The sequence below is a fragment of the Girardinichthys multiradiatus genome, chromosome 7 (genome assembly GCF_021462225.1).
Source record: "Girardinichthys multiradiatus isolate DD_20200921_A chromosome 7, DD_fGirMul_XY1, whole genome shotgun sequence".
Taxonomy (NCBI): domain Eukaryota; kingdom Metazoa; phylum Chordata; class Actinopteri; order Cyprinodontiformes; family Goodeidae; genus Girardinichthys; species Girardinichthys multiradiatus.
In genome coordinates this window covers 2,004,458-2,019,732 of record NC_061800.1, presented here as the reverse complement: position 1 = coordinate 2,019,732, position 15,275 = coordinate 2,004,458, and the positions used below count along the sequence as shown (strand labels likewise).

The 15,275-nt window shown below is 41.3% G+C and overlaps 1 protein-coding gene across 3 annotated transcripts in view; it reads left to right on the top strand.

Annotated features, from left to right (window-relative positions):
* Positions 1-15,275, top strand: part of marco (macrophage receptor with collagenous structure) — a 45,741-nt gene that overhangs the window by 17,490 nt on the left and 12,976 nt on the right. For all 3 annotated transcript variants that reach the window (XM_047369804.1, XM_047369805.1, XM_047369803.1), the window contains 4 exons: positions 5,383-5,454; positions 9,889-9,924; positions 10,150-10,203; positions 11,091-11,255. In XM_047369804.1, coding sequence (XP_047225760.1) covers positions 5,383-5,454; positions 9,889-9,924; positions 10,150-10,203; positions 11,091-11,255 — 327 coding nt within the window. The remainder of the gene's footprint in view (positions 1-5,382; positions 5,455-9,888; positions 9,925-10,149; positions 10,204-11,090; positions 11,256-15,275) is intronic.

Below are 15,275 nucleotides of genomic sequence, written 5' to 3'. Positions count from 1 at the left end.
AGTGGCTTCAGCTAGGAGAGAAACAAGGCTAATGTCTGGTTCACACAGCAGGATTTTTTGCCGATTTTTGCCCCAATCTTCCCCTTCCAATATGCCACGATTATCGGGATGGTTCTTAAAATAATCTCATGGGATAATCCTGCCGTGTGTTAGGAGTGATCTAGTCTGCTCGGAAAGACGTCAGAACGTTCCGACTTCAAATAAGGGGAAATTCAACATGTTGGATTGTCTTTCCCTGATTTCCTACAGTCTGGGGTGTTACCCGAGGACAAAAGCCTGTTGAATGTGACATGGCAACACAGACACACATAGGACAAACAACCACGCACATACTCATTCGTGCCTGAGGGCAATTTAGAGAAACCAATTAACCTAACAGTCATGTTTTTGGACTGTGGGAGAAAGCTGGAGTACCTGGAGAGAACCCACGCACGGGGAGAACGTGGCAACTCCATGCAAAAAGACCCCTAGCAGCAACCCCCGGGAGTTGAACCCCGGACCTTCTTGCTGCAAGAGAACAGTGCTACCAACTGCACTACCGTGCGAACTGGCTGGTTTGAAAGTTTATAGGATGAAAGAGCTGTTGTGATTATTATGGATATGTTATTCAATATTAATATTTTATTAAATAGTAATTTGGTCTGTTAAGTGTTGTCCTGTGATTACCAGCCCAATAAGGCGGTGGTATTAGGACAATAGAGAAAAGGCTGAAACTAACTCTGGTATTATTGAACAGCAAAACTCTGCACACACAGGGAATAAATTCACACAATTTCTTAAAATACAAGAATTTATTAACAAAAATAATTCAACTCAAAGTCACACATATTTCAATCAACAAACTCTTTACTAGAACAATCCAACTAAACTACCAAGCAAAATAAAATAAGGAAGACCAACTATATGCAATATGAACAAGTGAATAAAACCATGACCAATAAAGTGCTGCGACATTACCATTCAATTTATGTTTGAGAACCAAGGATTATCTCGAGGAATCTGGAAATGAAGTTAAGTTAGTCTTGAAACTAACATAGACAATAATTGGTATACCTCCTAACAATCATTTACAATGCAAGATAAGATTTAAGATTTAATAAAATAACATTTCAGATAATGATTTGCTGAATAAAACCAACCTTCTGGATGACTAATTCTTAATGGTGTTTCATTAACTGCCTTTATTTAGTGAGAAAATATTTATAGAAATATTATTAAGGAAATATTAAAATAATATTTAATAAACAATACTTTGAATAAAACCAACAACCTTCCTGGAGAAACAAGTTTTAAATGGTGTTTGATTAGCTATCACAGCAGCAGCCTAAGCAGAGAGACCCAGACTTCCCTCTCCCCAGCCACTTGGGCCAGCTCGTTCGGTGAATCCCAAGGCGTTCCCAGGCCAGCTGAGAAACAGTCACTCCAGTGTGTCCTGGGTCTTCCTCTGGGCCTCCTCCCGGTGGGACGTGCCCGGAACACCTCACCAGGGAGGCGTCCTGGAGGCATCCTAACCAGATGCCCGTGCCACCTCAACAGGCTCCTCTCAAAGTGGAGAAGCAGCGGCTCTACTCTGAGTCCCTCCCAGATGACCGAGCTTCTCACCCTATCTCTAAGGGAGAGCCCAGACACCCTGCGGAGGAAACTCATATCGGCTGCTTGTATCCGTGATCTCGTTCTTTGGGTCATGACCCAAAGCTCAAGACCATGGCCTCGGAATTGGAGGCAGAGATTCCCATCCCAGCTGCTTCACACTTGGCTACGAACTGCTCCAGTGGGAGCTGTAGATCACGAGCTGATGAAGCCAATAGGACCTTATCATCTGCAAAAAGCAGAGATGCAATCCTAAGGCCACCAAAACGGATCTCCTCAACATCTTGGCTGCACCTAGAAATTCTGTCCATAAGAGTTATGAACAGAATCGGTGACAAAGGGCAACCTTGGTGGAGTCCAACCCTCACCAGAAACGAGTCCGACTTACTGCCGGCAATGCGGAACAAGCTCTGACACCGGTCATACAGGGATCTAATACCCTGTATCAAAGCACCATGTGCCCCATACTCCCGGAGTACGCCCTACAGGGTACTCTGGGAGAATACCTCCGGGATTCCCAGAGGGACACGGTCGCACGCCTTCTCCAAGTCCACAAAGCACATGTAGACGGGTTGGGCAAACTTCCATGCACCCTCCAGGACCCTGCTGAGGGTGTAGAACTGGTTCACTGTTCCACGGCCAGGACGATAACCACACTGCTCTTCCTGAATCCAGGGTTCGACTATCCGATGGACCCTCTAGGGTCCCCCTTTTTGAAGTTTGAGGTTAGTTTTAGCCTCAGCAACCACCCGAGCCCCATGCCACTTGGATCCATCAGCTGCTTCCGGAGTCCCACAGGCCAAAAAGACCTGATAGGACTCCTTCTTCAGCCTGACAGCATGTCTCACCGCCGGTGTTCGAGGATTGCCACCGCGACAGACACCAACAACCTTGTGACCACAGCTCCGGTAAGCCGCCTCGGCATTATAGGCGCGGAACATGGCCCACTCAGACTCGTTGTCCCCCACCTCCCCCGGTGTTTCAACTCTCCCATGAGGTGAGAGTTGAAACTCTGCCTCACGGGAGACTCCCCCAGGTGTTCCCAGCAGACCCTCAAGATTCGTTTGGGTCTGCCTCCCCTGGAACATGTTTAAAGTTCTCCCAGAGGTGAGAGTTGAAACTCTGCCTCACGGGAGACTCCCCCAGGCGTTCCCAGCAGACCTTCAAGATTCGTTTGGGTCTGCCAGGTCTGACCGGCATCCTTCCCCACTGTCGTAGCCAGCTCACCACCAGGTAGTGGTCAGTGGAAAGCTCCACTCCCCTCTTCACCCAGGTGTCCAAGGCATGCGGTCGCAGATCAGATGACACAACAACAAAGTCGATCATCAAACTGCGACCTAGGGTGTCCTGGTGGCAAGAGCACATATGGACACCCTTATGCTTGAACATGGTGTAGTTATGGACAATCCATGATGAGCACAGAAGTCCAATAACAAAACACCAATCAGAACAAGAGGACCATTCCTCCCAACCATAACCCTCCAGGTCTCACTGTCATTGCCAATGCAAGGGTTGAAGTCCCCCAGCAGAACAAGGGAGTCCCCCGGAGTCCAACACCCCCTCCAAGGACTCCAAAAAGGGTGAGTAGTCTGAACTGCTGTTTGGTGCATAAGCACAAATAACACCAACACCAACTCAGGCTCCTTCCCCACCAGAGAGGTTAAATTCCACATCCCAAGAGCCAGCTTCTCCAGCTGAGGTTCAGACCACCAAGGTCTCCGCCTTTGGCTGCCACCCATAACACATTGCACCTCTTTGCCTCGGGTGACCCTACCAGGGGCATAAAACCCTTGACAACATAGCTCCCAGGATCATTGGGACACTCAAACCCCTCCATCATGTTAAGGTGGCAGCAAAGGGAGGTCAAAATAATATTTAGGGAATATTATTTTGCCTGACTGGAAACTAACAACTTTTCTGGATAAAGGATTCTTAATGGACTAAAAGATGGTGGCGAATCACATGTTACCTTAGCCGATGGCGGTTGAAGCTAAGAAAAGAAGCTTATAGCTCTAACTCCTTTAAAATATAAAAATAAATAATCAACACAAACAATACCCAAACGTCATGAAACGAAAATTTTTTAGATTATTTCATTTCATTAGATTATTTCTAAATGAATCTTCTCTGCTCAAATACCACCTCTTACGTGAACCGGGCGGAAGAAGAGGTTCCAAAGGGCGCTGGTTTTGGGAAGCAAAGCTGTCCGTCCCGGTCATCCATATGTGGACTGAACTATACAACAAAGGCACGTTGCGGCAACTGCTTGCATGTTCAGGTATGTGGACACGCAAGCAGGAAGGTGTGCGATGCTGTGGTCCCTTAGCCTTCTTCTCCAGGCCATGGGGAAGAATTTGCTCCAATCTGGCCTGCTTGTCTCATGAATGCCAGGTACTCGAATAGCAAATCATTACTTGACTTTGTTCATACTATAGTTGTGATCGTAGTCATTTTTGGACCCAAGTTGAAGAGTTATGTCTGCTCACCGGCAAAGAGACATTAGCGCATTATGCCCCTCCTGTCCGGTTCTCATCTGAAACCCACGTAGAGGCCACCATGTTGGAACATGCCGTTTTTGTTCAAACAGTGACGTCATGGGGAGTCAGCTATTACTTCTTCTCTTCCTGGGCTGGGTTAGGTGCAAGTTAGTGTGACACTGAAAGGTGTAGAAAAGTTCATACAGGCTTTCGATTATGCGTATTTCAGAGTCCATGTTAATCCATGTTGTAATCCATGGCTGGGGTACCAACAGAGCACACATAGCCACAGCAAAAGTTCATCCAAATGCTTTGTGTAAAAGAAAGACAGCGTTAAACACTGAAAGACAGGGCCAAGTGTATCATCAAGAGAAAGACAACATTATGTTATCGGCAGAGTAGCTAAGCTGGTGACCTCTTCCAGGAGGTGGCCTGCTATTAAAGCCAGGGCAGATGTAGCTTCTATGAAGAGAAAAAACTGAGAGAAAACATATAGTTCAAGCTGAAATAACAGTAAATGATGCAAAATTGGAGAGTAGTAGAAGAATGTTGAAGAGAGAGTGAAAGTAGTCATTATGTCCTCCAGCAGCCAAGCCTACAGCAGCCGAAATACAGAGATAGCTCAGGATAACCTAAACCACTCTAACTATAAGGTTTGTCAAAAAGGAAAGTTTGTCATTTTATCACAAACACCTCCACTATTTAATGTACATAAGTTATTTTATTTCATTCTATTATTATTACTTGCTTTTGCACGTAATAATAATAGACTAGGATCAATCATCTTGAATTTGGTGCAGATCAGATGATATATGTGGAATATATATATAAAGTAAAAACAACTGCTGCCGGCACTAACATGGTACTCCACAAGCAAGCCTGGATTGTAAAGAATATTTATCAATAACATAAACAAACTGGATTCTGTTGGGCAATTTAGATTTAAACCAGTCTAGTGCTGTACTATTGATCCCTAGAACATGTTCAAGCCTTTCTTAGAGAATCCTGTACTCAACTGTATCAAATTGAACAATGAGATCTAACAGGACAAGTTCTAAAACCTGACTCAAACTATACAAACAGATCATTACTGTGTATTTGCTCACACAATTAATTAGAAACATCTTTTCAAGAATTTGTGATAAGAAAGGAAGGTTTGATATGGGTCTGTAATTTATTAAGCCATGTTGATCAATCATTCTTGCAGCCCAATCAAAGTAAAACATTACACTGCATTTGAGAGATCTGTACTTAATATATGTGTAAAGGTTTATGTCTTTAACAGGAACATACATTTTGTTCTTGACTTCTGCAGGACAGGCTGGTAAACCTGGGCTTAAAGGAGAAAAAGGAGACCCTGGAAGTATTGGTCCACAAGGACCCCCAGGTAAGCTGCATGTTTGCATTTCAAAATATATAATTACAGAGCACTTTTAAAGTGATAGTTTGTCATTTGCTTATGTGACAGAATTTAGAAGTAACAGAAAACTAGTGTATATACATGCTGCTACATATACTGCATAAAAAGAAAACCATTTTTTTCTAACTGTGTAACATTAAACCACACATGTCCTGTAGCCACAAACACATTGGGATGAGAGAAAAAAAAAACTGTGGATTGCCTGTACAAAGTGATCCCCAAAGCAGACTCAAAGGGCAATATTTCCTAGCCTTGAGAGATGGAGGTGAGGTACTGGAGCTTGCGGCCAGAACTAAAGCCATGTTTTTACCCGGTCCTCTAATCCCTATTCCTTTAAAGATCTCACATAAGAAAAGAAGACTTTTCCACACGTGTTTAAAAAGGTCTGATGAAATCTAAGAGCTCTCAGAGCTTTACCCTGTGATATAAGTTGTTGAACATTCATTCATTGTTGTAGTCTATTTCCTTCATGTTCAGATCAGTAAAGGTAGATTGCTTGTTTTTAATTGCTTTTATGTTTATATGTACATCTTTCTGTCACTAAAAGGTGTAAATATACATTAGTTTAATAAATATTAAGTGTAATGGTAAATGGTCTGCATTTGTATAGCGCTTTATCAAGTCCCCAGAGACCCCAAAGCACTTCACACTACATTCAGTCATCCACCCATTCAAACACTGACAGTAGTGAGCTACATTGTAGCCACAGCTGCCCTGGGGCACACTGACAGAAGTGAGGCTGCCATACACAGGCACCATCGAGCTCTCTGACCACCAGAGGTAGGCAAGGTGGGTGAAGTGTCTTGCCCAAGAACACAACGACTAAGACAGACATAGCGGGGGCTATGTCTTAAGACCCTCTAAGAACCCCTGCCACCATCGCCACAATCGCCCTAAAGGGTACACCCTTTGAATCAGCTAATAGCTCCTGATTTTGTCAGACTTAGGATGACATGTTTTTAGCTCTGGTGGAGCCCAAATCAAATCAATAATATATAGTAGGAAAAACTCCTGGCCTTTTCATATATAGTAATTACTTGTTCAATGTGAAAGAAAAATACTTAATGTCAAGATTTTAATGTAGTTTCCTAAATGGTGAAATACATTACACTTATTTACTAATAATTAGATGGCACACAACATTGGCACAGCTTTTCCGCTCCTCCAACAGATTTTCTATGAGACAGAGAGCAAGCCTTTCTGATGGCCAATAACTGTCTTTGTTGTCCTTGAGTCACTTTGTATTTTATTTTATTATAGCCTTAGGGTCATTGTCCACACGAAGACCCAATTGCACTCAGCCTTCAAAAATCTCTGACTGGTCCATGTAATATCAGGATTTCACAAAGCGTGTACAGGGGTTGGACAATGAAACTGAAACACCTGGTTTTAGACCACAATAATTTATTAGTATGGTGTAGGGCCTCCTTTTACGGCCAATACAGCGTCAATTCGTCTTGGGAATGACATATACAAGTCCTGCACATTGGTCAGAGGAGTTTTAAACCATTCTTCTTGCAGGATAGTGGCCAGGTCACTACGTGATACTGGTGGAGGAAAACGTTTCCTGAATCGCTCCTCCAAAACACCCCAAATTGGCTCAATAATATTTAGATCTGGTGACTGCGCAGGCCATGGGAGATGTTCAATTCCACTTTCATGTTCATCAAACCAATCGTTCACCAGTCTTGCTGTGTGTATTGGTGCATTGTCATCCTGATACACGGCACCGTCTTCAGGATACAATGTTTGAACCATTGGATGCACATGGTCCTCAAGAATGGTTTGGTAGTCCTTGGCAGTGGCGCGCCTATCTAGCACAAGTATTGGGCCGAGGGAATGCCATGATATGGCAGCCCAAACCATCACTGATCCACCCCCATGCTTCAATCTGGTCATGCAACAGTCTGGGTGGTACGCTTCTTTGGGGCTTCTCCACACCGTAACTCTCCCGTATGTGGGGAAAACAGTAAAGGTGGACTCATCAGAGAACAATACATGTTTCACATTGTCCACAGCCCAAGATTTGCGCTCCTTGCACCATTGAAACCGACGTTTGGCATTGGCATGAGTGACCAAAGGTTTGGCTATAGCAGCCCAGCCGTGTATATTGACCCTGTGGAGCTCCAGACGGACAGTTCTGGTGGAAACAGGAGAGTTGAGGTGCACATTTAATTCTGCCGTGATTTGGGCAGCCGTGGTTTTATGTTTTTTGGATACAATCCGGGTTAGCACCCGAACATCCCTTTCAGACAGCTTCCTCTTACGTCCACAGTTAATCCTGTTGGATGTGGTTCGTCCTTCTTGGTGGTATGCTGACATTACCCTGGATACCATGGCTCTTGATACATCACAAAGACTTGCTGTCTTGGTCACAGATGCACCAGCAAGACGTGCACCAACAATTTGTCCTCTTTTGAACTCTGGTATGTCACCCATAATGTTGTGTGCATTTCAATATTTTGAGCAAAACTGTGCTCTTACCCTGCTAATTGAACCTTCATACTCTGCTCTTACTGGTGCAATGTGCAATCAATGAAGACTGGCTACCAGGATGGTCCAATTTAGCCATGAAACCTCCCACACTAAAATGACAAGTGTTTCAGTTTCATTGTCCAACCCCTGTACATCTCTGGGACAAAGAACCAGTCTCCCTCCTGAACGATATGATGCCTGATCATTTCCAGGCTGTTTATATGTAAATTCTTTGAACAGATAAATGTGGCACCTCCAGTCATCTGGATATCTTTGGAGGTCCACAGATAGATTCATGAAATACAGTTCATCCATAAAAAAAACTACTTCTAAATTCATTGTAACCCATTTGAAATAAATTGATTCATGTGCATAATTCACCACCTAAATATTATGAACCAAGCTCACAGCTCCACTTTGAACTATTTTTCATTCATTTATCATATTTTATCTGAAATAAAGTTTAAAAAACATTTAGGTCATTCACAAATAAGCGTATGGATTCTACCATTTCCTAGCATCCGTTTTATTCTCTCCTCTTGTCATTGCTCACATAAATTGTATTTTATAATGGCTGAATTTCCAAAGTCATTGTTCTCTTTGATAAATAATGTTTGTTTAAACAGAAAAGAAAACTTATATTTAAATTGAAAGAAGTCCATATAGACTACATCCAATTAACCATCTTATTGCCATCAAGTCAGGGCAGGGCAGGATGCACATAATCAATCAATCCAATCATGATGTGTGTTTATATGCACATGCCTTTATTCAGAATAGAGCCACTGAGATGCGTAGTTATAAAATTTTCCCCCAAAAAATGTAGAAGAAGATGCCTCAAACTGCTCCTGGCTCTCCATCACAACATGGGGTGCACATGCGCACTCAGGTCAACTTGCCCCATTCAGAATAACTTGATCCTGTCAAGTGTTGACATGCATGTCGTTTGGATTGTCAATCAGCCTAAACCACTCCTCTCAAGTAGCTACATTTACATGCACTAACTTTCATGATCTAATTAAATGTATTTGGATTGAAAAACAAAAAATAATCGGATTGTACAGTTTATATGGACATAGGTAATCGTAATAAAACGGCCGATCAGACTAAAAACGTGTCATGTAAACTTGCCGATCGGAATATTCTGTTTGCATCTGGCCAGAGCGACTAGTCACTCAAGGTGGAAATACGTCATGTTGACGCGGGGTGCACATGCGCACTCAGGTCAGTTTGATCATTCAGAATAACTTGATCTTGTCAATCGTTTACATGCATGCCGATCGGATTGTCAATCAGCATAAAACACCCCTCTCAATCGTATTACAATTTCATTCCTATCCTACCGAATCCGATCAGAATATTCCAACTGACATTTTTACGTGACACATTTTTAGTCCAATTGGCCATTTATTCCAATTACTTATGTCCATGTAAATGTAGTTACTACTGTTCCCTATTTAAAGTTTTTAAAAATGTTGCTCCACTGCCGATATCTTGCCTAATTTCCTTAGATGTCCCTTAATGGGGCAGAAGAAGTTTGAGGTGTTGCTACAAAATACATCCACAGGTAGCCTAACTCTCCAATTAACTTGCATTTGGTGAATTGACGGAACCTCACAAGCCATGTCATCATTAAGTCAGCTTTCCCATGTTGTTTAAAGGCATAGTAATCTTAATGTATAAAACCTTCTGACTTGGAAGGAAATAATGAAAAATTCTCAGAAAATGCCTCTTTCATAATTCTGGCTTTTAGTAAATAGAAGTAATTTGGGGAATTTTAGCTGACATTAAACAGGAAAGGTTTAGTTTGATTTAATGTCCAACAGAGAAAAATGGATCTCTTTTTATACAGTGTTTGAAAAGGTGTGGTTTCATCAGTACTTTTAGTTTCAATGTATTGTTTGTGTTGTTGTGTTGTTTAATCAGGTGCAAGAGGACCTACTGGATTTAATGGAACCCAGGGTATGTGTATACCTAGTCAAGTCCCCTGAGATTATTCTTCTTGTGAACTGGCCCTAAACCCGAATTAAACTTTTATTTACTACTACCTGTAAAAATAAGTAGGAAAAATACTTCTATATTGCATCATGTCATTTTTAGTCAAAGCTAAATTGTCTCATTGGTTTGGCATATTTTGTACCTTCGTTTGTTACGTTGAAAAATATACATATTTTTTCCCTGCCACAGGTCCACCTGGACTGCAAGGCTTAAAAGGAGAAAAGGGTGAAACAGGAAAACATTGTAAGTAAATATCATACATAGCAGACTTTATACGCAACAGCTACATAAATGAAAAGACGAGCAGTAACATTTGATGAATATATGGGAAAGATGGCATATATTGTTTGGAAAAATAAGCTGTATGAACTGTGGCAATAAAAAAGCTACTATTGGATCTGTGTGATGCAGATATTTTTAAAACATTTTAAAGGGATATTAAAAATCGCGGTAATTTCTTGGAGAGTACAAGATGTTGGCAATTAATATGACTGCGAGGTGAATTTGCTCAGTTGCTAGAGTGGTCCTCTTGCAATCTAAAAGTTTTGGGTTTGATTCCAGCTTCTTTCTGCCACATGCTGTAGAAAGCGCTATATAGATTCCAAGCATTTACCATTTTAAACCACAGTTAAGGAGAAAAAGAGTTGCATGATACATATCCTGGTTGATGGAATAAGTTTTAATGAGCTGAGTAAAAACAAACTATTTTTGACAAATGCTGTTATTTTACAAGGATTTAACCATAATAACCTGTTACGTTGCTCAAGTTATTGGCTCAAAATCTTTATTACAAAATTGGTAAGTTATTGCCTTTATTACAATTAAAATAAAATGAATTATTATGTGATTGGCCATTATTGAAAACTGGTTGATACAGATTGGTCCTTATGCATACAACTGATGGAGGCTGTTTACTACTGGAAAAACCTTAGTTAAGCGTTGTCCGGCTATTACTATCTATCCCTTTGTCAATTGCTTTTGGCTTATCTTAATGTATGTCTCCATTCCTCTCACACATGTTAAGCCCACACTGATGAATGGGGTGTGTGCTTCTTTATCTGATACTAGCTTTAATGTGTCTTCTTTACAGTTAGTAATTAACTTTTACCTAAAACTTTGTGCCACCACAGTGAATGTGCGTCTAGTGCCTGGAAAAAACAAAGGACGAGTGGAAGTCATGTACAATAATGTCTGGGGCACCATTTGTGATGACAACTTTAGCACTTTAGAAGGGAGAGTCATCTGTAAGATGTTAGGTTTCAAGACCGTTGTTTCCACCTTCACTGCTACACCAGGTGAGCAAACATCCTCTGCCTTAATTTTCCAGATGATATTATTTCTATACAGTTTTGCTGAGCTATTATACAAACCCAATCCACTTTGGATATTACCATAAAAAGCGAAACCTGTGTAGCATATATGATGCAGATGCTAATGGTAAGATGTAATAAGGTGGTGTTTACATAGTAGTAATATGCTAGTTGTTAGAAGACCTAGGCTATTATTTACAATATGTACAAAGTTCAGTGTCACCAATGCATAAACAGGTTAATACATTGAACAGGAGTGAATGCTGCAAGTCACTGACTGATGCAACCGTCTGGGTTCCCTTAGACACAAAACCTTTTAACCAATTTGAATAATAAACTGAATTTGACTGCACTGTTCGGTAACTAGGATCTATTGGAATGTATTTACTTTACTTGGAGTCTGTTAGAGCCGCACCATTTCGTTATTATTATTATTTCTACACCGTGCATATTGGTCAGGTAAAGACGGACTGTAAGACACCTCCCAGCCTGCATTGTAGCTTTACATCACTGGCCGAGGTTTTCTAATTCGGCTCAGGATAACACAACTTCGCTCTTCCAGTCCTGGTATCCTGCTGGTCTCCACGCAAGGAGGCAATCTCTGGAGAAACCCAGGGACGGTTTTAACTTCAGTCTCTGTCACTGGCCAGTTATGAGAAAAGCTTGACAAAGCTGGAAATCTTGCAGGGAGAAGAAACCAGAAAATGTACGTCCTATCGTAAACCTGCTTGTAGCGCCACTACTCAGGTCTGATTAAAAACCCCACAGCGGTTTTGTAAAGAGACCAATTTTCCTTCTTGTTTGTTCTAGTCGATGGTTAATAGTTCATCATATTTCCCCCTTTGCCGAAGGAGAAGAAGTTGACCGTTTTGAGTTGTTCACGGACTCTAACTACACCCCTCATTCTTCATACCCATCCCAGGAGGAACGGCTTCAAGTAATTTCATTGTTGTTCTTTGTTACTTTTCCTTAGTCCTGGGCAAAGTAAAGTAATAAGTATTAGGGTGATCTAAACTTGCCACGTAGTTGGTCAAATTTATTAACTTGTACATTGCATGCAATGTTTTATTGAGCAATGCTGAGTTATGTTTGAGTGCAGTTTCAATGTGTTTGAACTGTGGGTGCGCCTGCACAAAGTTTGTTGAATTTTTTCATGTTCACTATGCTTTCGATGGGCTGCACCTAAATCAGTTGGAGATTAAAGTTGGACTTGATGTTTCTTCTGAAGCAGGCTGCGATGTGAGCCTCGTGCTGATTTCTGATCATTTCCATAGCCTCATCGTTTCTGGCTCAGTACTTTACCACTGCTTCCAGTTTTGGGTTTATGACCCTTTGTGTGGCCAGCTCCCCCTCATCTGTTAGCGGCTAAGGCGTTAAGCTACCCCTGAGCTTTGTCGCATATATGGAAAAACTCTCAGTGGTCCCTTATTATTCCATATACAAATCCAGAGCGTTGATTTATTGCCAGTTCCATCCATAAGCAGCTGGTTTGATGTCCATCTATACTAGTGTGTATCCTTAGTTTTGATTAATCACACCTTTTGTAGAGTAGTGTATGCTTTAATAAGGTGAAAAGTTCATTGTACCTAAATAGGAGAAATAGAGGAAATTATTCATTTCAGAAATGTTTCACATAAAGAGACAGCGTTTGTGTTTATTTTATGTAAGACTGATTTCCTGTCAACCAAGGTAAGGCTCGATTTACCACTTTTGGTTGATGATAACACATTGACATTTAGCGTGGCTGTGGTTAATAATTGTCAATTATTAATGACAATTAATTAATTGTAATTATTAAGTGCTGTTGGCCCAATAATCACAACCCCAGAGTGTATGTCTAAAATCAATTTATGATTTTTGGTTGGAATGTATTCATTATGATTTTTAATTACAATTTTTGATAAATATTTATGATCAAATAATCATAAATCCTTGCATTATTGGTGCCCTGGATGAGCCATAGAATGACAGATATCACTGTCTATACAAAGTAACATGACCCTGACATCTTTGAAGCCTTAGATCTTATTCGATACTTCAGAGTTTTTGCCAAAAGTGCTTGTATTTCATAAAGTATCAGTTTGGTTAGGAATTGCTCAATTTTAATGCAGAGAAGTAATATTTGTTTTGGTGCTTTGTTGGGTTATATGTGGCTGTTTGGTGCAGTTGTTATTTGAAATTCAATTTAATATCATAGCTGTAACTGAACTCTGGTAATCAGCTTGGCAGAGCAGTCTAAGTTACCATAGCAACCGAATTTCTAGAAGGCATCCTGCCTAGAAGGCATCCTTCCTTGAAGGCATCCCGCCTCTGGTGTCCGTTAGGTGTAACCACAGCTGTAACTAATACTCTCCCAGTCAAAGAAGCAACACCACCCCCATCCTGTGGCCATTGGAGCAGTTGCAATTGCACCTGGATTCGCATTACAGACAGGCACTTTGTGCCACCTGGTATTCACTAGTGATAATTACAATTGCAACTACATAAATAAACAAATTAGATTGAATAATTTGTTGTTTTTGTTTATTGACACAGAAGGTTAATACCATCACATGTGATCAGAGGGCTTAACTTGTCTAAGGTTTGAAGTAATCTATCATTCTTTACCACTTATGTTTTAAAATTTATACATTTTTGCAGGGTTTTCCTTATGTGTGCAGCATGTTTTGGTAAATGATACAATTAACTTTAGTTTGTCTAACTTTATAGGTTCTGCTAAAAGATAAGGTACCCATAGTTGCACCACTAACATTCATTTGAAGCTAAGAATAACATTTGACAATTTTATTTCGGTTTGTGTAGCTAACTGATTTTTGCAATTGTTCATAAACAACAGCTTGATTTGTTTTGTCTCGTCGTTGTTTTGTCATAGTGCATTGGGCTCCACAGGGATACAGGTACAGGAAGTGATTGGGGCTTTGATTCTTTCATCCTCAGAGGTCTTTTATCCTCAAAGGTCTTAATGATTATGCACTGATAACTGAGCAATGTAAAACAATGATTCAGGAGTGTCTCCAGGCCATTAAGAACCCGGCAAACGTAGACGGGTTGCAGATGTGCTAGGTCAATTCACTCGATTGTACCAGCAGAAGTTAATGTTGGAAATCGACCAGCGTGTTAAACTGCAGCTTGAACTGGATGATACCTTGCAGACAGTGAATGCAATATCAGAGATGTGTGGTCAGGGATGAAGAAGATCACATGCTTCAAGCAGAAGTACAATTGGACCGATGGATGTCTGGAAAGAGCCAATGAACTAAACACATTTTTTACCAGGTTCCGTTCAGAAACAAGCTCCGCATCCTTCTCTTCTGCTCACAACCAAACAGACATCCCACGCTCCTGTGAGCCAAAGGTTTCCTGTCACACCTCGAATGTTTTAACTTCCACGTCAGCCTTGGACCCTTCTGATCCTACTTGTTTGCCTTCAACCAAATGAGAAGATGCTGATGCTCCCTTTGCCTCCCCCTTCCACCTGTGTGTCTCAAGAACTCAAGTAAAGAGACAACTGGAAAGACTGAACTAGAATAAGGCTGCAGGTCCAGATCGTGTCAGCCCTATGGCCAGTGCAGAGCAGCTCTGTGGGATTCTGCAGCACATTTTCAACCTTAGCCTGGCCCAGAAAAAAGTTCCAATTTTGTGGAAGACCACTTGTCTTGTTCCGGTACCAAAGAAAACTCACCCATCAGTCCTCAATGAATATAGACCTGTTGCCCTGACATCTCACATTATGAAGGTCCCAGAGAGACTCCTGTTGGCCCACCTGAGTAAGCAAACAGTAAACCATCAGGACCCCCTTCAGTTTGCTTATCACTGTGGAGTTGGAGTTGAAGATGCCATCATACACCTGCTTCAACAAACCTACTGTCATCTGGACAAAGCCAGTAGCACTGTGAGGATCATGTTGTTTGATTTCTCCAGTGCATTTGATACAATCCAACCTGATTTGCTTTGTCAGAAAATCCAGAAGACTCAGGTGGAGGCCTCAACAATCTCCTGGATCAA